The 19,806-nt window shown below is 35.4% G+C and overlaps 1 protein-coding gene across 1 annotated transcript; it reads left to right on the forward strand.

The window, feature by feature from the left end:
- Nucleotides 1-8,828: 8,828 nt before the first annotated feature.
- Nucleotides 8,829-14,571, forward strand: LOC113303516. Its single transcript, XM_026552554.1, has 13 exons — nt 8,829-9,113; nt 9,207-9,251; nt 9,345-9,509; nt 9,730-9,813; nt 10,029-10,147; nt 10,666-10,767; nt 10,912-11,028; nt 11,126-11,191; nt 11,637-11,703; nt 12,275-12,328; nt 13,288-13,377; nt 13,966-13,998; nt 14,097-14,571. Exons 1-13 carry the CDS (start codon nt 9,006-9,008, stop codon nt 14,193-14,195), a joined length of 1,149 nt encoding a protein of 382 aa, XP_026408339.1. The 5' UTR covers nt 8,829-9,005; the 3' UTR covers nt 14,196-14,571.
- The last annotated feature ends 5,235 nt before the right edge of the window (nt 14,572-19,806 follow it).

The raw sequence follows: 19,806 nt of genomic DNA on the forward strand, positions 1-19,806 counted from the left end.
GATACAACGCACAACCTGTGATATTTCAATTATATAGCAAAATATAACGCGGAAAGGAAATAACACAGACACCAGAATCTTGTTAACGAGTAAAACCACAAATGCAGAAAACCCCCGGGACCTAGTCCAGATTGAACACCACAATGTATTAAGCTGCTACAGACACTAGCCTACTACCAATTAACTTCGGACTGGACTGTAGTTAAACCCTAATCAATCTCACACTGATTCAAGGTACAGTTGCGATCCTTACGTCTCTGATCCCAGCAAGATACTACGACTTGATTATCTTAGCTGATCTCACCCACAACCAAGAGTTGTTACGACCCAAAGTCGAAGACTTGATAAACTGTCTCACAGAAAAGTCTATAGGATTGAATAAATCTGTCTCCCACATAAATTCCCAAGATTTTTTGTTCCGTCTTTTGATAAATCAAGGTGAACAGGAACCAATTGATAAACCAGACTTATATTCCAGAAGAACAGCCTAGTATTATCAATCACCTCACAATAATCTTAATCGACTAGCGAAACAAGATATGGTGGAATCACAAACGATGAGACGAAGATGTTTGTGACTACTTTTTTATCTTGCCTATCGGAAATATAAATCTCAAGAAAATTTTACAATTGTACTCGTACGATAGAAACAGCAAGATCAGATCACACAACTACAAGAGAAGTAGTATCAGTCTGGCTTCACAATCCCAATGAAGTCTTCAAGTCGTTAACCTACAGGGTCTCGAGAAGAAACCTAAGATTAAAGGAGAATCGACTCTAGCAATACAACTAGTATCACACAAGAGGTGTGGGGATTAGGTTTCCCAGTTGTTAGAGTTCCCCTCTATAGTTTTCAAATCAGGGTTTGCAATCCAAGTTACCTTGGTAACAAATCATTCAATAATCACTGATAGATGAAAAACCTGATTCAACCAAGCTAATATCTTTCAACCGTTAGATCAAACTTAGATTGTTACACATAAATGAAATGTGCCCTCATTTAGGTTTATGTAACCGTACCCAAACGTGTACACTCATGTTGGCTCAACAAATAGTTAACCGAGATTAACCATATGTTTACTCTCATATTAACCTTATTCACCTTAACCATAACTAGTTCAAATGACTCAAATGAAACTAGTTAAAGAGTTGTTCAATTCCATAGAAGACACAATTGAAACCAAATCGGTTTGATTCAATTGAATCAATCATGAACATTGTAGCCACGGTTTGCAAAGATTGCATTCCTTAAGATTTAAATGTTTAGGTTCATGAACAAACTGATTTGACAAAATAACCAGCTTAAGTATGCGCACGGGTATGCATACTTAAGTAACCGGATTTTGAGTTTGTTAAGTTTCCAAAATCAGCAGAAATTTTCGGTTTGAAAACTCACGCCAGTATGCGTACGGGTACGCATACTTAAGGTGACTAGTTTAGGAGTTTGTAATTCCCAAACTCAGCAAATATTTCCGGTTCGAAAACTCCCTCCAGTATGCGTATGGGTACACGTACTTAAGGTGACTAGTTTAGGAGTTTGTAATTCCTAAACACATCAGATATTTTCGGTTCGAAAACTTCTATCAGTATGCGTACGGGTACCATACTTATGTTGTCTCCTTCACCAATTTCGTATACACACATATGCATACACTTGGCTCCCGGTTTATGGATTTATATACTAATGTGCTAACACACTATATATGCTTATATCCAAAGATGATTATATCATCAGCTCTTAATTTCAATCATTGAAACTTTCTTAGAGGACGTTATATAGTTGTTGTTCACAAACTATTTTTCGTCAAAGCGATTTTCAAGTTATTGAAATTATCATAATGAAACATTCCAAGGCTACACCAAAGGATTGTATCACACAACCATGTTAGATGTAACTCGGAAATTTTTATACGATCTTATTCGGACTCTCGTCACGAATGTAAGATGAACATGGCTAAAGCGAAAGCTTGCCAACACATATTTCGAGAAATATATAAGCGAGATAAACTCATCTCGAAATCTCAAATGTATATAATAGAAAACTATATCGTAACACGACTTATGTCTCAATATAGGAGATAAAGTAAAAATAAACTTTCCAAGTGATAGATGAGTTTAAGTCTCTACATACCTTTTGCTGATGAAGTTCCACAAGCTCCCCTTAGTAGTTCTTCGTCTTCAAATGATGAATGTTGAGAGATCTAAGCTCAACTACACTATCTATGTCGTAGTCCGAGACATCTATAAATAGGCTAGAAATCAAGACTTATAGTTTTGATCACTAACATTGTCAAACATGCTTGAGATAGCAACGCATGCGAGTTCGACCGAGCAATGCTCTAACACCTTCAACCAAGTACCCCTCCCAATATATGTTAACTCGACATTTTTACAACTTTGACTAGGGGAGAAAAATCCATTCACCAAGTCCCACTTTTACTATTCATGGACGTTGCCATATATTTCTGAATAACCGGCCAAGATGGTTATTCATTGCCAAAGCCAACTTCGATGTTCAGCCATGATAGCTGTCCACTGCCAACCCGATGTTCAGCCATGATGGTTGTTCACTGCCAACCCGATGTTTAGCCATGACGGCTTTGCACAGTCAACGCATTGGCCAAGGTCCAATGTTCCTTTTCTTACAAACGGAAGCTTTGGATGAAGCTCCATCTCGGACCATGGCGCATCTTTTAGCATGCGCCATGCTAAAAACACGGGAAGTTACATCCTAGTTCGTCATTCTTAATTAGCAACCTCTGAACATCTTCATGAATATATTTATGCAGGTATCTTTCTCCAAAATCCATGCAAATTATATAACAAAATATTTTTAGATAATAGTATGTTGTTGTGGCGACACAAATGCGAGTGTAGTTATCAATACTATCAAAAGTTGCACTCTTGCACAAATATATCATCACGACAACTAATTTCATATGCAGAGAATATGCCCCATAACAACTTTCACATTCGAAAGTTGGTGCCATTCTTCATCCACTTCAAGTAATTTTCCTAACAATTTCTAGTATAAATCTCCTTTCATGCCTAAATTGTCTTGAAATATAACCAGTTCCAGGTGTGAAATAATCATTCATCATTTTCACATCATGCCACACCCAATTTCGGTAAGTAAACTTTGTGTCAGCACTTCGTAGGCACCGATTGCCGAATAATATGCCTGCTTCTTCCAAACACAATTGTGCAATAGCAGAACTTTTACTTCTTCATAACTTAAGTATCCAAATGAATTCCTTATGTAAGTCTCACATAAGCATGCATTAATTAGACTCATAATGTACCTTTGTAAATGACAATTTTAGTTTCAATTTCTCTATATCATACATGAAATATAATTCAATCAACATTCAACACCAATAGAGTATTAGTTCATAACCATGTCATTCAACATTAATCAAGAGATATATCACAACACAAATAACTAAAACACTGCTGCCACGGTGAGGAGGGCCGACCGAAGGAATGCGAAACACCGCTGATTGCATAACGTGTTATACATCCTTTTTTTTGTGGGAATGTTATTTTTGAGGCATATATATCGTTTTAGTGGTGGCATAACCAAATTAGTGGATGCATGAACGAAAATACGAGTATATAAACTGTTATGCATCCTTTGTGATGGCTCCATAATTCATTATGCATCTTTTTTTTGTTGGAGTGATATTTTTAGGCATACAAATCGTTTTATTAGTTACAACTGACAAATAGTTGATGCATAAACCAATATATGGTTGCATTAATTTTTAGCATCCTTTGTGGTGGTTTGCATAATGGCTATGCATTCAGTTTTTGAAAATTATTCCTAAAAGGATAAACATCTCTGAAATTTTCGTAAAAATTCTAAATTTGATATTGTTGTTTGTATTTATTGTGTAGGTCTCTTTAAAATCTTTCCAATGAAATAAATTTGTAAATTACAAGGCACAGATTTTTAGATATGTTATATTCTACTTTGCTTACCAATTACACCCGTGAAAAAATAGCATAGATTAGGAGTTATAATAGCTGGACTAAAAGGGAGGGGCGTTTTCATTTTTTTAACAGTAATAATTTCTAATCTTTTGATCAAAGTCCACATTTGCGTTAAGCTTCATCTTACAAAAAAAAAGTGGTCATAAAAGGGACTCCCTCCCTTCGGGCACTCCGTTCGGACGACCTGATAATCATGGATTTTTAACTAAGTATATGCTCCGATATTGTTATTGAGTTATATACGATGTAGCTAATCAACTTAATATCAAAAATTTCATGATTATCAAAATAATTTCATGATTATCAAAATAATTTCATTATAAACCCTAGATATGGAAATTCCATCGTAGGTCACGGGGACTAGGCGTGACCATTATGATGCGTTTTTCCGGATGTGAGCACGTTTCGGGCCAAAAACGCGTTATTTAGGAAAAAACACGTTTTTTGTACGTTTTTTTTCAAATAACAGGCGCTGTAACAGTTAGATCCAAAAAAAAAGATCTGAATTCCAGTCTAAAAATGTTGTTATTAAGTTTTTTTTTCTTTTTATTTTTTTAATACTCCATTCATCCCTAAACAGATGACCTATTCATTTTAAAATTTTGTCCCACAAATAGATGACCTATTTGTTTTTAAATTTTGTCCCACAAATAGATGACCAATTCATTTTTAAAATTTGTCCCACTAATAGATGACCTATATCATTAGAAAATGGGATATTTCTAAAATTACACTTTTAATTGATTATTGTTAGTATAAGAGATATGCATAATTTGATAGTCGTGCTTGTTAAGTAGGTGTTTTAAAATCCTTTTCAATAATATAAATTTTACGAATATCCATGTTATAGTTTAAGAGATAAATCATTTTAAAATTTTACTAATTATTAATTTATTATCCATAAGGATATAATTGTGAAAAAATAGTTAATTTTTTTTATATCTACACTTTGCCTTTAATTGTGCAAACTTGAGCTAGGTCACTTATTGAGGGACGAGGGAGTAAATTTTTATAAAAGTTCTACACGTGTATAACTTTTCCACGTGTATAAATTTGAAATTTTAATTTTGGGTTTAAAGTTTTCAATCCAGAAAAGAAAAAAAAACTCAAAAAAATTGTAAGAAAGTTATTTACACGATTACAACGTGTGTGATAATGGAAAAACAGTTCTAAAAACGCACGTTAAAATGTTTTTTAAAAGAAAAAAACATTCAAGCTAATTTTAGAAAAACAATTATTGCATGTGTGAAAACTGAAAAACGATCCTACAAAACTGCTATTATTTCCTCTCCCCGTTTCTAAATAATAGGCTTGTTTGTGTGTAAATTTGCACACAAACTAGCCTATTTTTTAGAAACAGAAGGAGTCATATTTATCGGCATTATATAGGCCCAGGACTGGAGGGCCCTCATGGCTTCAGTATGGGCGTGACCGTTTTAACGAACGATTTTTTCGGGGAAAACGAGTGTTTTTCAAACCTTGGGTGGAATGACTTACTTGTGGTGATTTTTTGGATGAAAATCGCGTTTGAAATATGCAATAAAACCACCTACACTTATTTAACAAGGCCTTTTAATTTGGCGCAACAACTCAAACTAATTCACCTTCATAATCAAAAAGGAGGGGAACAGTTTGGAGTGAGAGAAACGAGGACAAAGAGGGAATGAAAAAGGAGAAGTGCCAAATCCGTGTTTTTCCTGAGAGTTTATACACACAAAACGGAGACTTTGTTTGTAATCTACAACTTTTTTTTTTTAAATGTAAGAAACTCATGGTCATGGGCGCATTATCTTTTTCTGGCTAATTTGAGGCCCTCCTCAATTATTCGAGTCCTACCATTAAAAGATAAAAAAAATACATTTTGAAGTAAAATAAAAAATCCTTTATCTAACTATTTTCGTTAATGGATTATTCTCCTTTGATTAAGTAGCGTTAGTTCAGTTGTTTAATAGTAAAATATCGTGTTACATGTGAAATTAACTAGTGTTCATTAATCATCAAGATATGACAAAATTTGAAAAAAAAACTTTTTTTTTAAGAACATCAAATTTAGAATCGGTGGATAGTCTTATCCTCGTAGACCGATTCTAGGTTAATATTACCCATTCGCGAAAAACACTAAAAATTATAAGAACAATTATTGTTAGTATTAATTGTTTTGAAGTTTACGGAGTGAATATCATCAAGAGGTGGTCCTTTTGGAGTGAATCGTTTGCAAAGACGTACGGAGAATGAGTTGTTAGATAATTAGTTACTAACCTACATTGAGCGGGATTAGCAATGACAAGATTATAATACGATTTCAAGATATGAATACACATCGCCGACATAATATGGAAAGAGTTGGGTTTTCTTCTGGTAAAGCATACTATGTTTTTGTGGGTAATTACAGTACATATAAGGTAGTTTTGGGGATTTTTGGTGGATACTTGAAACATTTTGATACGATGCACACAAGCATAAAACTAGAGGATAATGCAATTATCGAAGAATTAGCTAGCTAACATGTCTCTTGCTATGTGTATTTTGTTACTATGAAACACTATTAAGTGTTGTAACACAATATTTAATGTGTAATAAAAAGAAATCGAGCTTGTTTTGTGGTATACTTTTTCGTTTGCCCATCCTCTTTCAAAAGTGAAAACTACAGGGAGTCTCATATTTCGGATCTTTCCCACTGTGAAACCCACGCCCAGAAATCTGAAGGCGCGCATCCATTTTAAAAGAAAAAATTATTCTCAAACCCATATTTTATAAAATTCTGTTTCGTTCTTTTTTTTCTTCTTCATCTTCAATTCCTTTTCTTCAACAGCGCCACCAACCCATCATCCATCTTCTAATTTTGGATCAATTCGATTCAACACTCAGCAACCCATTCATCTTGTTAACCTCCACCTATTCACAGATCCAACCATTTGATCTTCAGAGAAGATCTATCTTCTTCTTTTGATTTCAACAGGAAACCCATAATCATCTTCATATTCAAACCACCGACCCCTTATCAACAATGTCATCTCTATCTCTCAAGAACACCGAAATCCTAACTTCAATTCCTTAATCCCATCTGTTGAGCAGCGACACAACAATTCCCTTTTCAATTATGCTCAAACCCACAAAAATTCGCACCAATCTTCACCCAATTTCAGATCTGAAATCACACCCACTGATTGCTCCATTGTTTCTCTAAGTCATGGTAACAAACTAAACATCACCGATGTTTAAACAATCAAAGTATATTAGGCTGCACACGAAAAAAATAGACGATTAGGGATGTAGAAAAAGATTGTTGAATCTCGTATGTGAAGAAAGTGTTCTCGTATGCCATTGCTTATCAATTCGTTTCCTTATCTTCTTCTTTAGCTGTTGTGCTGCTGTGAATAGGAGTTATGATTCAGAAGAGAATTCAGGGTTTGGAGACGGACATAGTATAATATCTACGTTATGGTTGCCACGCACTTTTAAGGATGAATGCTTACAAACTATTAAAAGAGTAGAGATGAATGGTTTGATGAAGGAAATAATATCTGCGTTATGCAGATACTTTTTTCTTAGTATTGAAACCAACAAAAAACAAGGTTGCATAACTTGTTATGCACCTACAATAATATCTACATAACAAGTTATGCAGTCATGAAAGTGGATGCATAACCTGTTATGCATCCGAAAATAGGATTGCATAATGCATTATGCATCGAGAAAATTGTTGCATAATCTTTTATGCATCGAGAAAATAGATACATAACCTGATATGCATCATTTAAATATGGCTGCATAACGCATTATGCAGCCATATTTAAATGATGCAATAACGCATTATGCACCAATTTTTTCTGTACAAACTAAAATCAACCAAAACAATGGCTACATAACTTGTTATAGATACATAACTTTGTTATGCAGATACATAACTTCTTATGCAGTCGAAAAATTGGTTGCATAATTCGTTATTGCATCTTTTTTGGAGGCTGCATAATGAATATGCAGTCAATTTTCGAAAATTTTCCAAAAACGATGATCACTTCCGATTTTTTCGTGAAAAACAAAATTTTGATATTGTTGTTTGTACTCGTTGCGTAGCTCTCTTTAAAAGATTTCCATCGATACAAAATTTGTAAAATTCCAAGGCGCGAATCTTTTTAGATATGTTATATCCAAGTTGCGTTGCCAATTATACCCCTGAAAAATCAGGATGCATAACGAGTTATCCCTGAAAATACAGTATGGATAACACGTCATGCAAACAAGTTTTAGTAATTTCGAATAATTATGAGTGTCACAGAAATATTTATGGGTGTCATGGTAGCCAAAATTAATTGTGGGCCTGACAATGAAAATATTTTTTTTTTCTGAGTCTCTCCCTAGTTTTCCCCTTTCAAAATCGGCTCTGCCCCTGAACAGGCTTTTAGTCTCTTTCCTTTACAGGACAAGGTGAACAAGTTAGTCTTATTCAAAGACTACCCACAACCCTTGCTCTACGAAAAAGTGTTTACATCATCGCATAGGTGCCAAATGAGATTGTAGTGGGATTCAAATTTGACGGTGAAGTTGTTATTATACATATAACCGTAGAAGGTATCCATAAATACACAACAAAAGCTTGTCTTTGTCTGTGACTTTGACAGTGACCAAACCTAAACCTAGAAGAAGAAAAATAACAGTCCAAAATACACTTCCACAACTTAATACAACCTCGGTAGTTTAATAATCTCATTCGTACACTTTAAGGTCTACATTTGAATCTTGATACATAATTTAATACTAATGATACTAAAATTACACTTTATTGACACGTGTTTGTTAGGTCATGGACAAAAACCAACAAGAAACCCGGTCGTAATAGTTTGTCCTCTTCTCTCTCTCTGTGTTTCAGCTCCTCCTCCTCCTCCTACTTGTGTCAGCTCCTCCTCTTCCGTTTTCATTGTCTGTTTCTTTTCCTTTCAGATAACATGATTCTTATTACTCAGACCTAATTTTTCTTCTTCTTCTTCAGACTGAGGGAAAAAGAAAAAAAAATGGAACCAAGAAAAGGAATGAAAACAAGAGCATCCTTTTTACTTTTTGTTTTTCTTTTGTTTATCTTCATGTTGGTTACTACTAAACTTCATTTCGAACGCATCAAGGTTAGTTGATCATTAATTAATTTCCCTAAATTTTTTCATTAATTATATATAAAAAAAATCCCAAATTGATTCTGATTTTTGTTCGTTCTTCAGATGGATAGTAAATGGTATACATTTGATTCAACTAGGGATAGTAAGGTTGGCAACTCTCTCTATCTATCTAATTTTTTGCAAATTTTTCTGGGTCATGTTTAAATTTACCTCAATGGGTGTTTTTTTTTTTTTGAACAGGAGGAGAATATAGATGGAATAGATGTAGATATAGATAATACAGATAGTATATTGGAAGAGAAATTGTCTTCTTCATCAGAGTTGGGTTTTTTACCTAAAGGAATTCTTGCATCCACCTCTGATTTTGAATTGAAACAACTTTGGGAGCGTGATCCAACTTTTCAAGTAAGTAATCATATTACTCTTTGTCTTTTCAATGCATGTCTTTTTTACATACCTTTAGATGGACCCTTTTGTTCCGTGACATACGCCAAGAGGATGGTAGAAAGGATGATTCAACTGATACATTATAAACTTTAGATTAATACAATGAGAGGTGGGTTTTGGAAATTTAATACCTTGGTTGTGTTATTGACTTGTATGACATGGATTTATTATGTTGCAGCGTAGCTCTGTGAGGTATACTGCTCTATTGGCAGTCCCTGTTGGTCTTAAACAAAAGGAAAATGTTGACATGCTAGTCAAAAAGGTACTTGTGTATCCGTCTATTATACTTTTATTAGCGTAGTTCAAGTATTTCGTTTTCCAACTGGTTTAGCATATCAAGGTTAATGAGAACACTGGTTATTGTAATACTACATGCAAGGTGTTCTAGCATAATGAGCTGGGAGTTATTTCTTTCTTTGGTTTTCAATTAGGAAATTCGTGGCTCACTAATTTTGACCCTTCCATTTTCTAGTTCAGTTTCTCTTGGTGAATTGCTCCATTCTACTTTTTCATTACGATGGGAAGGTCAACGAGTGGAATGATCTTGATTGGAGTAGCAACGCAGTTCACATTCTTGCTCATAACCAAACAAAATGGTAAGGGTGAATTACTTTAGTAGTTATCTAGAATGTTAAGACCACTAAGAGCATCCACAATGCTATATGCTAACATGGTATGGTATAAGTCGAATATACCATACAATTTGATTTTAGTATAAACCATTTGGGTTTACCATATATGCTATATCTAACTTTTTAGTCTACCCACCGCCATCCTCTATATGGTATAAATGCCATTTCACCATATGCATTGCGGATGCTCTAATTAACCTTCAGTTTTGAAGATTGAGATCATTTGACATTTATCTTGATCTCAAAGCATATGCTAGAGACGGGCAGACAGAAGCTTCAGTTTGTGGATCAATTGATTCATCATCTGCATTCAGTGTACGGAAACCACCACTAGGGACATTTATCTTTGTTTAAGATGCTATAAACATGCCAGAATTATGGATACGTAAATGTCATGTTTGTTGAGACTTTAGACTGATTATATGCAACATATTTGGTAAAAGTATGCTGTTATCTTACAAAGGCGCATGTCGTGATTTCAGGTGGTTCGCGAAACGATTTTTACATCCAGCTGTCGTGTCTAGCTATGATTACATCTTCTTATGGGACGAAGATTTAGGGGTTGAAAATTTTCATCCTGGAAGGTGTGTTCTTGCACTGCTATGAACATTATTCACATTCAAATTTCAAAAGTGACTTTGGTATCATGGATACAAGGTTTAGGAATGGAAATTATCATACAAAAAGGTGGGGTTTTCCATTTTGTAGTTTTTTATTTGTCTGTTCAGGTACTTGCAGATAATGATGTCAGAGGGTTTAGAGATTACGCAGCCTGCTTTGGACCCTGATCTATCAGAAGTACATCATCGTATTACTGTGCGCAGGAAGGCGAGAAAAATTCATAGGTAAAAGGAGTCGTCCCATGTAATTAGTTTCCTCTTTTAACATTCTATCATGTTTCCTCAGATTCAAATTACTGACCTCCTACTTTTTGATATCTAGACGAGTCTATTTTTCCGGGGGAAGTAAAAATTGCTCAGCAAAAAGCAGAGAGCCTCCTTGTACAGGGTAATATAGTCTATTCTCTTGCTATATCTTGTCATATCTTAGTTATATATATATATATATATATAGGACAAAATTACACTTCCATAAAATTCAGTTGATCCGTAATCGTTTAAGTCGCTTCCGTTTTTACACTTGTACTTGTGAAAAGAAATCTTATACAGTATATCAAGGCTGCTCTTTTGGGCGAAATTTGCCTCTCCTATTTCTTGTTATTTTTTTGAATTATTTCTTCATGCTTTGCGTTGCTACCGTTGGATACAAATTGCTTGGCATGCTACTGTAATCCACCGTTCTAATTAAAATGTAAACATACTTTACTTGCTACCATAATATCCAGATTATCTGGCATGCTTCTGTAATCCATTATTCCGTTTTGTATATAGAATTGAGTGCTTAAGTATGTTATTTAGAGATGGTAGAATTGAAAAAGTTAATTATTGTCCAGGTGGGTGGAGGGGATGGCCCCTGTATTTTCAAGAGCAGCCTGGAGTTGTGTGTGGCATCTTATCCAGGTCCGATTTTTGAGGTCTTAACAAATATATACACCATATGATTGGAGCATCATGGTTGATTTCTGATGTTTGCACAAGTTGCCAGCAACCGTTTTTCTCATTTTATCTCTTAAAATGTTTTCGTTGGGAACAAGTTTTACTACTTCATCTATGTAGGATGATATTTCTACATTTTGTCTGGCTTTTCATACTATGGCTTGACACATAAACAACAGAGAATGCTTCTTTGGGAACGCCTCATTAGCACTTCAATAGTCGTTGATCGACTTTTGTGATGCGCGGATTGGCAAAATATGGCTTAAATTCACTCCACCATGTGGTACTACATTCAACGTTCTTGCAAATGATTCATGGAAACTAGAATCAGTAAATGAAAGTTGGTTAAAATATGGGTATGAAAACGTAAGGAAACAACAGAAGTGTAATTGGTGGTGCATTATAACTAATCCATCTTTTACTCTAGCGTGACAGAAATATTTTTTTATCTTGAACACTTTATCTTGATTTCTGTGAACATACAAGAGATGTTGACTGTTTCGTTAGTTAAATTCTGAAACTTCTTGCCACGCAGAATGATCTTGTTCATGGATGGGGTCTAGACATGAAGCTCGGCTATTGTGCTCAGGTGAGAACATTTATATCCGAGTATAATTTCCTCCTGACGTGTATGAAGTTTGAACAAGGATTTAGACATTTACATTTTGGTATTCCTCGCTCTTCTAGCTTTATGAAAGGTCCTGCTTCCTCCCTTTTAGTTTTTTTACGGAATATGTGAAACCGCCTTAAAATATCGAAGTAGTCATTTTGCAAGACATGGTTAAAACTTAAAAGACCAATAATATCACTCCGATTCTCCTCTAACTGTAACTGTTCTAGGTTTTTATTTGCGGCTAACGTACCCTGGGTGGCTACACAATAGTTTTTGCATTTACCAAACACATTCTAATACTTGCATTGACTGCTTGCGTAGTGGAATGTTTTTCTCCTTCAGCAACAATCACCAAATCGGAGTCATCCACCCTATTTCAAATTATGATATACTTCGCTGATAGACGCATCATCCCACACAGAATCTTCAATAATTTCATCCGAAAACTCATAAGGTGTAGTGCCTTTTTTTGACTAGAAAAGGGATGGGAGAAAACAACGATGAAAAAGATTTTATTTGCTGGGACGATCCAATCATAAATCAATGTATACGAGGGCTAAATTATTAGAGAAATGCATTATACATTGATAATTAGGGTGCTTGGAGACACTTGCATATAACAAAAAACAACAACGTGGGGACTATTTTTGCAGCCTGGTGATGAATTTCACATCCTCATGAGATAATAAATATTTTCGGCCAGCTAAAGAGTGTTCAGAACAATACCCCTCAGCTACAACCTTGGTTATTCTCTTAGCTTTTTACAAGTAACTCGGATGAAGCAAATGTTTTTCTTCCTGTTTTCTAATTAAAACTCCTCTTGTTTTGCTCTCTTGATTGGATCTTCTTCTGGTTACATCGGGAAACACCTCTTTGACTAGTAGATTATTTTGTTATGGGGTTTTAAATTTATCAATTGTTTTTGTTGATTTTAGGGGGACCGGACGAAGAAGGTTGGAGTTATTGATAGTGAATACATTGTTCACCAAGGAATACAGACCTTAGGTGCATCACCACCAATAAAGGTTTGTTATGTTGAATAATACGTAGCCTTATCTTTCTTTTGTGTTAGTTACGCATCCTTAAACATAGTATTAACCTTATCTTAATCCGGACATTTAATTCCACTCTTGTGCTAGCAAAATTCTCCCTTTTTATGGTATATGGCCGATTCCCTTAGTGGTAGAAATAAAGGAGGAACAAGAAGTCGATAGCTTATGTAGTGTGTTTTATTTTCTTGCTTCCGGGTTTGGCAATCTGAACATTCTGTAACCCGGTAGATTAAAGATTTTGTCATTTTCTCATACAGTCCTATAAACAACTGGGGGTAAAAGCAAAAACTGAAAAGGGTGAAATTGAGAAGAGTAATGTGAGTCTCTGTCTTATGATAGGGGTCATTGCAAGTACTTTTGATGATTTGTAGGCAATAATGCTTTATGCTGAAAGTATATTTGCGGACAGATTTGCTGTATAACCTTTAACTTCGGAAGTGTTTTTGAATTCTAGGGACTAGTCAGATAGAACGACTCTTGAAGAATATGGTTACTTTGTGCTAGTTCAAATAGGGCTGTAAACTGTGTAATCTTAATATTGTTTTTTCTTTCTTCATGCAGACACCCAGCAGATTCCTTGACTTAAGAACCCATGTAAGCAGCAGCAGCAAACTTTGATGGTGATGATTTTCTTGGGTTTCCTGTTATTAAAGGGCACTTCTAATTTATAATGTTATACTTGTAAATGACAGATCAGGAGACAATCAGCAGCAGAGCTTCAAGAGTTCCGGAAGCGATGGGACCGAGCTGTGAACGAAGACAAGGACTGGACGGATCCTTTTGGCACTTAAAGCTGTCTATGTTCCGTAGAGGGAGCATTTCCCACTATTTATTGCTTTTGCAATGCATTGCATTGCTGATAGTTGTCAGAGAGCGGCTCTCGGGATACCCTTGCAAGAATATCCAGGTTTTCAGGAAAGAACTGGTCATATTCTTTTGTGCAGCCTTACAAAGTTGTAATTTTATTGCTGTAGCGAGAATCAAAAACATTTTTAGGAATTTTGGATGTAAGAATATACTCATAATGCTCAATCAAATGGACTTGATGTCCACAGTGTTTTGTAATTTAGAATTTACATCTTATGAGGCCTGCTATTTCGAGTTCTTCTGTATCTAATTACAGTTTAGGTTTTATTTAATATCAGTAAATCAGCTTCGCAGTTTGTAGTTTTTGTTATACGTTTATTGGAGCTATCGTATCTCATTTTGGGTCAGGTAAGAAAAGGTTGGATTCTGGAACTCAAAGCCTCCAGCATTTATCATATTTAACATCCTGATTACTAGTTTAGCATTGCAAATTTTCAACAAAAGAAATTAAAGGGTGACCCTGGTTTTTGAACAGGTTGTCAGATCCACGGCTACGCAGTCCAGTTGCATTAGTGCTTATCTAGCTGGAGCTCTTTCTGCATTGGAGCAGTGATTTTATTTGTTGGTTGCATTCCAGAAAGGAGATATGTGTTTTCTTCCCCAAAGAATAGTTGGTCATTTTGTCTTGCAGAATAAATCAACCCAACAAGAAGTTGCTAAACTCATAGAAAATTTGCTTTATCATTTTATCTGTGGTTAAATTCATGTCATAATTGACCTGATGAATATCCATCCAAAGTGCATTAAGATATTTGTGGAGATGGTTTGTATGAGAAGGGTGAAACCTTTCTCCTTAGAGAAATAAGCTTTGATATGGTACATCTTTATAAGAGTATAGTTGCTTGAGAAGATCAGATTCGCAATAACTGAATGTAGAAAGTGAATTTATTGAAGGGCCAGAACTTAGGATCCGAACTACATCTACGAAAACAATAGTAAGAAATGCATTTCCTTGTCCTAAACAACTACAAAAACAAAAACAAAAAAGAAAAGAGGGAAGAAAAGGAAAATCTAACAAAGCCTGACGAGCAAACCAACCAGCCACTCAGAAATAAAAACAACACTATGGTGTCTGAAAATCTAGCTAGGTCCCTCTGTTTAGAATGCTAACTAACAATGAGCAATGCACTTCTTGCAGTTAAAGGTGCAATGACCCTTCGTGTGTTTGAATTTGAGGTGAGACTTCTTGTGGTGGCCCGTAAGGTCGATTTCATGGTGGTGTGACTTCTTGTGGTTGCAGTTTTTGGGGCAAACTAACCTCTTCATGTAGCAGGGACCATGGTTTAAGCAAACCTTGAACTTCTTCCCTTTGCTCATTTTCTTCTTATGTTGATGTTCGATCATATCGAACCTCTTATCGCTAGTATGGGCAAAGTCGGAGACGCTGTTGGGGGTGTCCATGATGTTGGTTGAGGGGGCGTCTTCTTTTATGATTCCAGAAGAGCCAACTCCCTTCCCTATTCCAGTTGAAATTGGAAATCTGTATCTCTTCACTATGAAGTGGTTTAACTTGTTCCCCATATTTTCTGCCCACATTTCGTTCTTTGAAGCATCTGCGGGTGTCAAAGTGCTAGCACTTGCAACCACGGTTGCCAGAAAAACTGAAACGAAGAAACAACAGGCGCTTCTCATACCTACAGTGATATTTTCTCTCCTTAATTTTGTGTTTGATTTTCTTTGAAACTCGGGGCAGTGATGAGTTAGGTTATATATATGTATATGAAGGTGAATGATTAAGCGAGTTAAGTAGGGTGCTATACTTGTGATGCAACCACAATTCGGAAATGAGACAAGTGTGGATGCAGGTAGACGAGCCATTATGCCTGTGTGATCTCATGAGATGGAAGCTGATTTGAGCTGTCTTGGGCTTTGTTCTTTCGTGGGCTTGTTCTACTTGACTATTAGTTATGTGGCACTGGCATATCCATGCGCTATTTCCTTACTTGATGATCTTCATCTTTTTTCCATCAGTAAAAATGGCGAAGAATATAGTGCTGGCGAGTTTCGAATTCAGGTCACTAATATCATCATTGTATTGCTGTGACATCGGCATTTCTTTGAGCTTAACAAATGCATGATTTTCTATATTAGTTTAATTTAAGTCCGTAGATTCAATCCTTCGAAAGGTCAGACTGCCCCCATCCCCATTCAGTTGCGTTTACCCGACAAAGTGCTTGTTTCCAACCAAAAGCGATCACTGAACACTGAAAGTACGTCCAAACTGAAATCAGGGGACAGGGCATCCACAACCTTCAGGGAAAAAGCACCAACTTTGGCTGGCTTAGGTAATACTGTCTGATTCCCACTAACTCAAGTAGAAGACGTCAAAACAAAATGCTTCATAGTTGTGCTGGTCACTGGTGATAGTGAGGGATTATGGGAGATGCAAACATCATTTCCTCAGTGGAAGCCCAGTAGAACTGATTAAGATAGTCACGGAAAGTGGAACTTCGATTGTACTGCCATGACCAATATTTATTTTTATCCTGCAATTTCTAGTATTGATTGTAAATATATGCATATAATATGTCATAGTGATTAGTGAAGAAGGATAATTAAAAACGACCTAACTCGATTACCTAAGGAGAACCTCTTAACTTGGACATGTAATTTAGCATAACAAGCAATATTTAAGAGGGAGGTGCAACTAATGTGTACTACACTTAATAAACCACCTTGAAAATCATAATACATGAATCAAGTGAACCTTATCTTTATCTCGTTCTTAGTGGGGAATTTACGTACATTGTTTCACGTGGGATTAGATGTATGATTTGTAATATGTCTAATGACATGATGTTAAGAGAGACTTTTGGTTTTTATATAACAAGGTCTGACAGGATGAAGCGCACAGTCCATTAACGATAGATTATGGTGGAAAATTAGCTCAAATTGAATCCAAGATAAATCATATCATTCATTTAATAATTTTATCTATTACATTCACAGTCTAGATTCTACGAGTTTATTTTTATAAATTTTCTTTCGGCCGGTAAACAAATCATTTTGTTAACCGCAAACGAGAACATTTATTGCTTTTTCTTTTGATGCCTATAAGACCAGATAGCTAGAAATGAAGACAGGAAGATCCCCCACCTTGCCTTCGAACCGATACCATTTGGTACTGCTACACCTAGTGTCGGACCAGCTCAACTGTTGGACAACTTCGTTAAAGAAAAAAGTTACAAATAGGCCGAAATGACATATGTCGACATGGTAAAAGATTATCTGTTTCACTGTTCTGTTATCATAATCCATATTATGTGATCATCGTGAATTTATTAACCTCTAAAAATTTTCATGGCACTTGTTGTCCAAAAAAATGGGGCTAATTTCCAGACGAACATGGAACTTTAGCAAAATGATTTTATGGGTCCCCTTTGCCATTAACCAAATCAAAATAGCCCCTAAAGCACGACTTTGTCCAAGTTAAAGATCCACCAAGGAAAATAATTATTCTCCAAACAGTGTGGTGGGTTACAAACAATGACATGTTTCTTTTTTTTAATTATTTTTGGACATTTTTTTCTAACATTATGGTCCCCATTTTCAACATTATCCATTTAGCACTAAAGTTCTAATTTCCTATTAAGCCAAAAAAAAATCCATCAAAAACAAAAATCAGAGAAAATAACTAATACCTAAATTGCAGTTCTTTTTGAAGTAGCACACAAAAAGAAAAAGAATAAAAATTATTTTATTGAAGTCAAATATTTTGTGGCTTTTGCACTAACTACTCACTCTCCCAACTGGAAAAACATGTCAAACAAATTAAGGAAACCTAAAATAAGCGTGAAAAAACTAGACAAAGGAGAAACGAGATAAGGTTTTTTGGTTTTGAGTCTGTGAAATGCCTCATCTTCTTATCTGAGAAATTTAGTTGGATGGTTTGGATCATTATGATGTCACTTTTGTTATCCTAGTAATAATTGGAAATCGCGCTTTGTTTTGTGTTAGGGTGGTTCTATATGAACCGAGAATTTCAACCACGCCAAAACAACACCCTCACAGCGGATGGGCCCCGCCGGTGGAAGAAAATAGGGGTGCAGGTTTTGGGCCCACCCACTGTAAGGGTGTTGTATTTGCGTGGTTTAAATTCTCGGTTCATACAGAATTTTCGTTTGTGTTAATGGTTACCTGGCTTTCAATTTCTAAGTCAGTGATGCATAATATGATTAGCTTCTGATATGAGGAGCCCGGTTTTTGTGGCTAGAAAATCATCTGGTGCATAGGTTACCGTCTGTGAACCACCCACACGTCCGTATTGTCGTCATGTCCGTGTCAGACGTGCGTCGAACACAACATACGCGTGGAAAACCGACCAGACACGCGTGCAAAAAATTATATTGCATTTTACTGGTTGAGTAATTTAGGATGTTAAAAAAATTAATATGATAGTTAATAGTTAATTTTTTTCCTGGTGGGCTGACCTAACGGTATAAAATTGAGTTTCTTTAACGTATTTGCGTGATTAATGTATTTGATACTATGATCTTCGTATGTAAAAACTATTTATTTAATTAATATATATATATAAACTTGTCCACGTCCTGATGATTTTGAATTTTACCGGTCCCTGTGTCCGTCTCGTGTCATGTCCGTGTGCCGTGTCGGTATCAGTGCTTCCTAGGTTAGCGTTAACCATATGATGAGTTCCTTGCAAAAAGAGCACGAGTTACAACGAATGAGCATAAGTTTGTTTATGGTTATGCTTGGTTTTATGGATCATATATATCCCTTAAATTCCAAAGTTGTTAATGGAGTACCAACTTTCATGGGGGTGTAGTGGTGTACCAACCTAAAGGCAATCACTCTTTTGTTATGTGTTTCGATGCACCCCAAATAAATTGGTGGTACCAACATTAGTAATTTTGTTAGATTCAATGTGTGTAAAGTGTATAATAAAATTATATGTATAAACTAGTAAATTGTAATGTCATGTCAAATTTGTAAAGGACGACCAATGTTAGATGCATGCTTCAAAAAGAAAAAATGTTAGATCAAAAAAAAAATATAAATAATTAATATCTTGTGTGAATATAGATTGGTAGACTTGACTAAGAAGGCTTTTCTCATTTAATGGGTGGTGGATGTTTTACTATGTAACATAACTCTCAACCGGTTGGTTTTGGTCGCTAATTGATAATCAATATAAGTTGATTGTTGACGTTAACTTTGTACGCTTTGTATGAATATCGATATCTCTAAGGGTACCAAATGAAGCTTAAATTCAGGAAAAAAAATATATTTTTATCAGTGTCGCATCAACACTTAGGACACATATTTAAAGATAGAGTGGGAAAATTGTAATAGAAGGTATTTTACCACAGTTGGATTTTCAGATTTCAGCACTTCTGTTACTTACATTAAGGGAAGTTTGTTAATCAATAACAATATAACTACTTAGAAGTTAGAGATTATCTGAGATTGCACATATAAACATGTCACACTTGTGGTCTTTTAACAATTTCTTCGCATAAAAAATGATATTGCATCACGTTTATAGATGGTTATTCTCGGTATAGGTTTGTTTAT

The sequence above is a fragment of the Papaver somniferum genome, chromosome 8, assembly GCF_003573695.1.
Source record: "Papaver somniferum cultivar HN1 chromosome 8, ASM357369v1, whole genome shotgun sequence".
In the NCBI taxonomy this organism is placed as follows: domain Eukaryota; kingdom Viridiplantae; phylum Streptophyta; class Magnoliopsida; order Ranunculales; family Papaveraceae; genus Papaver; species Papaver somniferum.

What these genes read in the sequence shown, in the direction of transcription:
- LOC113303516 (XM_026552554.1), top strand. Translation starts at nt 9,006, where the DNA reads ATGGAACCAAGAAAAGGAATGAAAACAAGAGCATCCTTTTTACTTTTT. An exon ending in TTCATTTCGAACGCATCAAG is followed by an intron (nt 9,114 to 9,206) that starts GTTAGTTGATCA and finishes TTCGTTCTTCAG; the next exon opens with ATGGATAGTAAATGGTATAC. An exon ending in AAGGCGAGAAAAATTCATAG is followed by an intron (nt 11,029 to 11,125) that starts GTAAAAGGAGTC and finishes TTTGATATCTAG; the next exon opens with ACGAGTCTATTTTTCCGGGG.